Source organism: Sinocyclocheilus anshuiensis, unplaced genomic scaffold (assembly GCF_001515605.1).
Source record: "Sinocyclocheilus anshuiensis isolate Anshui unplaced genomic scaffold, SAMN03320099.WGS_v1.1 scaffold1104, whole genome shotgun sequence".
NCBI classification, from domain to species: Eukaryota; Metazoa; Chordata; class Actinopteri; order Cypriniformes; family Cyprinidae; genus Sinocyclocheilus; species Sinocyclocheilus anshuiensis.
Genome location: NW_015551080.1, coordinates 370,504 through 376,859, shown reverse-complemented (window position 1 = coordinate 376,859; position 6,356 = coordinate 370,504). Strand labels below are relative to the sequence as shown.

Genomic DNA, 6,356 nt, shown 5'->3' with positions numbered 1-6,356 from the left:
TGATTTGCTGCTCAAGAAACATTTCTGATTATTAGCAATGTTGATAATCTACAAAGCAGCCATCTACATAAATCTACATAATACAATCTACTTTTGATCAATTTAATGCATCCTTGCTGATTAAATGTATTAATTTCTTAAAAAAAAAAAAATCATGGTGACCCCAAACTTTTTTAAAGTTCGTGTCAGACCTGATCTTTCCATATAAAGCGCTGTTGTCCAGGTTTGTCTGGCGCTCACCGTGATCATTTTTCACTTAAACTGTTCCTGTAATATGATAATATTTATATTTCCTCCTTAGGACGGTGTCAGTCAGTGTGATTTGATGTGATGTGTGTCAGGGCTGCGCTGTGAGGCTGTGTATGTTTCTGCATCTGTGAGTGACTGTCTGCAGGCGTAACGTCTGTCTGTGAGCCCGTCTCTCTCTCTCTATTCACTCCTCCACCGGAGAGACAGACGCAGACATGGACCACAGGAGGCTAAGTGCCCTGTTTGGAGATTCAGTGGAGCATATGACCTTGTGTGTGTGTGTGTGTGTGTGTGTGTGTGTGTGTGTGGCTATACTTTAGGGACAAAACTGTCCGTTGACATCAGCTAAATAACAAAAGACTTCCCTTGACTCTTATACAGTCAGTAGTGTTTTGTCATGAGAAAGAAAAAAACACAAATTAAATCAATTTAGTATATGAAATAGTTGTCCTAGAAAGCAATGAAAGCTAATGAAGATTTTTAAGTCTGAGAACATTGTCTCAATCTGTGCTCAGATTTCCTGAGATATTAAATGTGCAGTATGCCATCAAAAGTCAGAGATTAAACTTTTCTCATTAAATTATCTAAACTGCTGTCCATCTTCATTTTATACACTGCAAAATATAATTTTCTTCCTTAATATTTTTGTCTTATGATATATTCATGCTGTTCTGTCCAGGTAATATCTTTCCCCAAAATGAAATGTCAAAATAAATAAATAATAATGCATATAGGAAATGTAGCCTATTTTAGGATCTTTAAATTATTTTATATTCTGACATTTTAATTACAATTATTCACACCCACTCTGTTCTTGTTACTGTAATGTGGAGAAAACTTAATAATATACATATAATTTTTCATATTTTACTCCAAAATAGAAATAAATAAATAATAATAATGTATATAGAAAACTCTCAATCTTCATTTTTTACACGGCCAAAAATGATGTTGTTTCTCAGTATCTTTGTCTTGGTTTAAGCAAAAAAAATCACTTATTTAATTTGGATGCATTTATCAAGAAATGCATTCAAGACTTGAAATCTGAAGTCATTTTGCATGTCCAGTAAATTTATCTTGATTTCAGAAAGGTTTAGATATTTGTACCGGAAAACAAGTCAAAATACTGTATAGTGTAGCTCTATATTCTTACTTGAAATTGCTTAAATTATTTTGATGAGTTAAAGTAATGGAAAAACATGTTGATCATCTCATTTTTTACATTGTATAGGGAATTGTAGGACAAACATCTTTGTGTAACGCTGCTCTCTCTCTCTCTCTCTCTCTCTCTCTCTCTGTCTCTGTCAGTGAGTGTCATAATGCTACAGACCGTATAAAGGTCCGTGTGTGGGATGAAGACGATGACATAAAGTCCAGAGTGAAGCAGCACTTTAAGAAGGAATCTGATGATTTCCTGGGTCAGACCATCATCGAGGTGCGGATGCTGAGCGGGGAGATGGACGTCTGGTATAATCTTGGTATGTTATGGGCCTCATTCTTCAAAAACCTCAACAAAATTGAAAGGAATTGTTCACTCCAAAAAAAACAAATTGTCATCATTTACTCACCCACATGTCATTCCAAACCTTTATGACTTTTTTTCCCTTACCGTGCGTTCACACCGCCGCCGTCGAGAGTGTCAAAGTGGCCGGAAGTCATTCATTTTCAATGTGAGCCGGCATCGAGCGGAGGAGAGGTTGATTATTGCTGTGGCGGGTTTCCCAATAATCTACGACGTGTCCCTGTTTGTGTACAGGGACATACATTTTTAAAAAATGATGCGTGGACCAAGGTGTCTGAGATTGTTGGTGTTCCTGGTGAGTTGCTGATGTGCTTTAACGTTATAGGAATAATAATCTAATGATATAATAAATAATAGTATAATAGTCCCAGTTCACTTTTAAACCTTTAAATCAATTTTCCTGATTATACTTACATTAAGTAATGTTTATACCTGATTATACTTACTTAAGTAACATTTTCAATGCAGGACTTTTACTTGTATCAGAGTATTTTTACAGTGAGGTATTAGTGCTTTATACATTATGAGCTAAAGGATCTCAATACTTCGTCCACAACAATATTTAATGAGGTTAACTTAACGTTACCCTCCTTGTGGTCAGTCTGCACATCTACGTCGATCTACATTCGATCTACGTCAGAGCGTCCACGAATCTTTCTACAGCGTTGTTGGCAGGGCGGCCAGAGCAATTTGACGCTCTCGACGGCGGCGGTGTGAACGCACAGTTAGAAGATGAACTGAGATAATCATGCTGTTCTGTCAAGGTCATATTTAATCAACAAATGAACAACAAACAAATAAACAAACATTAAATAAATAAATAACATTGTACAATTATTCACACTGTTCTCATTACTGCGGAGAAAACTTAATATGCATGGAATATACATATGTACATCATGATAGCATTTGTTGTTATTGAAGTATTTTAATTAAAAAAAAAATTGCATCTAGACAGGTTAATATTCATTACTTTTTTTACTCTATAGTATTGGTAGTACAGTACTGGAATATTTTGGCTTGTTTTGTTTTTTTTAACCTTCTTAAATATTTTTTTTAATTAGAATCTTTTTTATTTATTTTATTTATTTATTTATTTTTTATACTTTGTTTACTTTTTCTTTGTTAATTTTATTTCTTAATCATCTCATTTGTTCTCATTTTATTCTTTTTATGTCAAAGCACTGAATAGGCATTATGTATGAAATATAAATAAACCTAACTTGCCATTATATAATGTATTATTGTGTTATTATTATTTATTTTAAAATATATTATTTTAGATTATTTTTTTATTTCTTACATTAATGAGAATTTAAGCAAGAAATATTGTTCATTTTTTTATGTATATACATGTATAACCAATGAGAATTGTTTTTTTTCACATTAAATTAATGTTAATTACAATTAAATTAATTAAATTAATTTAGGCAAGAAATGTGTTTAAATATAAAAAAAAATGTTGTTAGTGCAAAGATGTCTCATAATAGGATTCAGTGTAATATAATCTTTTGATTTGGGGGTGAAATGAGACTCTTTTGCATTACTTTGTGAGATTCACCTGTAGAGCCTCCAAAAAATACAAGTAGCACCATAAAAGAAGTTCATCTTGTGCTGTATTTCATGTCTTCTAGCTTCACTTCGAGTGAATTATCCCTTTAATACTGTTCAAAGAAAGTTGAAGAGTTCCTCCTTGGTTTTGTTCTGGTGCAGATGGCCTGATTGTTCCACAGAGAATGCTTTCTGCTTTTGTTGATGCTTTATGCGTTGGATTGTTTTGCTTGGCTTGGAGCAGAAGCGTGTGGTTTTAGAGCCGTGACTTGGGCCAAAGTGAAGCGCTGATATCGGCACACTCCTCCTCCATCTGTCCACGACTATGAGAAGTGGGAAAGATCCACTGCGGCCACAGACCAGACATCAATTACAGCAATTAAGACGTCTATAAAACAAGATGTGGGGAGTCTTATCTGCAAAGAGCCATTTTATATCACATATTGGTTTAATAGCAGCTGCCGAATGTCTCATGAGATTTAAAGTCGACGAGAAATCGGATTGTTTACTTTCTTAATGCACATTTCAGAACCACGATTCATCATGCATGCTATTCCAAAGAAAAAATCTCACATTATAGAAGTATAATGGTTAAACCTTTTGGTTAATGGTGTAAATTTAGCTCCTGTTTCTAGGTTTCTGTGCTCATGGCTGAAATGAGACATTTTGACATTGTCCAGCTTTCTGATCCCGGGTCAGATCTGTAATGGAACATGGCTGTAAGCTGATGAGATTCTCGGTGCATTACATGTGTTATTGACAGGGTCAGAGAGGAGGAATATCCTACAGCTCCAGCGCTCCTCAGTATCTTTCATTCATTTTATTTCCATTTCTTCTTGTCTTTTCTATCGTCTGTTCACATGCTCGTGTTCATTCTCCCTGCAGAGAAGCGGACGGATAAGTCGATGGTTTCGGGGGCCATCAGGCTGAAGATCAGCGTTGAGATGAAGGGAGAAGAGAAGGTGGCTCCTCCTCATGGGCAGTACACATGTTTACACGAGGTACGTCTGACAGCAGCAGCTCAAATACACTGCAGACACTGCATTCTTAATCAGAATTTTGTCTTGCTTTAAATATACAAATATCAACAAGTCTCACTACATATTGTTAGATTTTTTAAATGTAAGACAAATATTTCTATACATTTATTTTATTTTAAGAATGTTTAGATATTTTTTACTGTAAAATAAGTTCAAATGTAATAACATTAAAAAATGAAATATAAAAAAGTGAAAATAATTGGACTCTGAGTTGAAATATTTTGTAATTAAAATCCATATAAGGAATTTGTTAAGTGCCTCAAAATGCCTCATTTTTATATTTAATAAAAGTGATATTTAGATTTAGTCATGCTGTCACATATATCATATTATTGCATTAATTGTTATGAATTGTTATATTATATTATATTTAATCAAATATATTTTATATTCAGAAAAGTGATAATTAAATATAGTCATGTCATTACATATATTACTGCATTAATGCATATTATATTATATTATATTTAGTAAAATGTATTTTATATTTAATGAAAGTGATATTTAGATTTAGTCATGCTATGACATACAACATATTGCATTAATTGTTATGAATTGTTATATTATATTATATTTAATAAAATGTATTTTATATTTAATGAAAATGATATTTATATATAGTCATGTCATTGCATATATATTATATTACTGGATCTTATCGGCCACCATATCGGAAAGTTAAGGATCTGCCTAAACTCAACACATATTTGTGTTGCATTATGAATTGTGTTTCAAAATCCACCGACGTGTGAAATCAATCATGTGTGGCTGGAAGGGTTTGTGTTAGTCTGGCCCACGTCTCGCTGGTTCTGTACCACCGTCGGCTGCGCGGTGTTGTGGCATTTTTGTCGGTGTGATGACAGTAGGTTGGCGCCCCGAAATGTTGACCTTTCCAAGCTGGCTGTGCTGTTGATGTTCCTCGACATCCATTCCATATCAGTGCTGTTACAGTTCATGCACTCGAAATGCCCTGCACGCTTCCTGGCCCCTAAACGGCTTCCCGCTTTCTGTTGATTTCTGTGCAGAATCTCTTCCACTACCTGACGGAGTTGAAGAACAACGGAGTCGTGAAGATCCCGGGGGTCAAAGGTGACGATGCCTGGAAGGTTTACTTCGACGACGTGTCGCAGGAGATCGTGGATGAGTTTGCCATGCGCTTCGGTGTGGAGTCCATCTACCAGGCCATGACGTGAGTTTCTGATGTTTCATTTGCTTTTTAATAGAGATTGGGAGTCAGTCATTGAACAGAAAGCAGCCGATGGCTCACATACACCCTGCGTTCGCTTATTTAACGTCCTGCTGTTGTTAAAAGAATAGGCTTGGCGTATTTCACGACTGAGGCTGATTGTGCTTCAGCAGGAATTTATGAAAGCCTTGTTTTGTGTCGACGAGTCTGTCGATGACTTACGGTCATACATGCACATGATGGCTTTATAAATCACACTGTTTACTAGAAATGCTCAGGCTCCCAATGAAAACCTCTCAGCCTCAGCACACACTCTCTCTTTCTCTCTGTTGGCTGTTTGGAGCTGTAATTGATTTGGGCCCCTGCTCTGAGTGCCTTTACCCTCATAATTGCATCTGGAGCTCTTTCTCTCTGTTGGCTGTTTGGAGCTGTAATTGATTTGGGCCCCTGCTCTGAGGGCCTTTACCCTCATAATTGCATCTGGAGTTTATGTCCTCTCTCTCGCTCTGCTTTGCTGCTCAGAAAACATTTCTTATTATTATCAATGTTGAAAACAGTTGTGCCGCTTCATATTTTTGTGTAAACTGAGATACATTTTATTTTTCAGGATTTTTTGATGAAGAGAAAGTTCAAAAGAACAGCATTTATTTGAAATAGAAATATTATGTAACATTATAAATGTCTTTATCATCATTTTTGATCAATTTATAGCAAAGTATATTAAAAGTATTAATTTCTATAACTTCTTCACCCCCCCCCCCAAATAAAATAAAATAAAATAAAATAATAATAATAATAATATATATAT

General features: G+C 35.0%; 1 protein-coding gene across 1 annotated transcript in view; it reads left to right on the top strand.

Annotated features, from left to right (window-relative positions):
* The first annotated feature begins 464 nt into the window (after positions 1–464).
* The window catches only part of LOC107662500 (protein unc-13 homolog C), a 113,812-nt gene continuing 107,920 nt past the window's right edge, over positions 465–6,356 (top strand). The window contains exons 1-4 of the mRNA XM_016452549.1: positions 465–520; positions 1,558–1,727; positions 4,208–4,323; positions 5,388–5,551. Coding sequence (XP_016308035.1) covers positions 465–520; positions 1,558–1,727; positions 4,208–4,323; positions 5,388–5,551 — 506 coding nt within the window. The remainder of the gene's footprint in view (positions 521–1,557; positions 1,728–4,207; positions 4,324–5,387; positions 5,552–6,356) is intronic.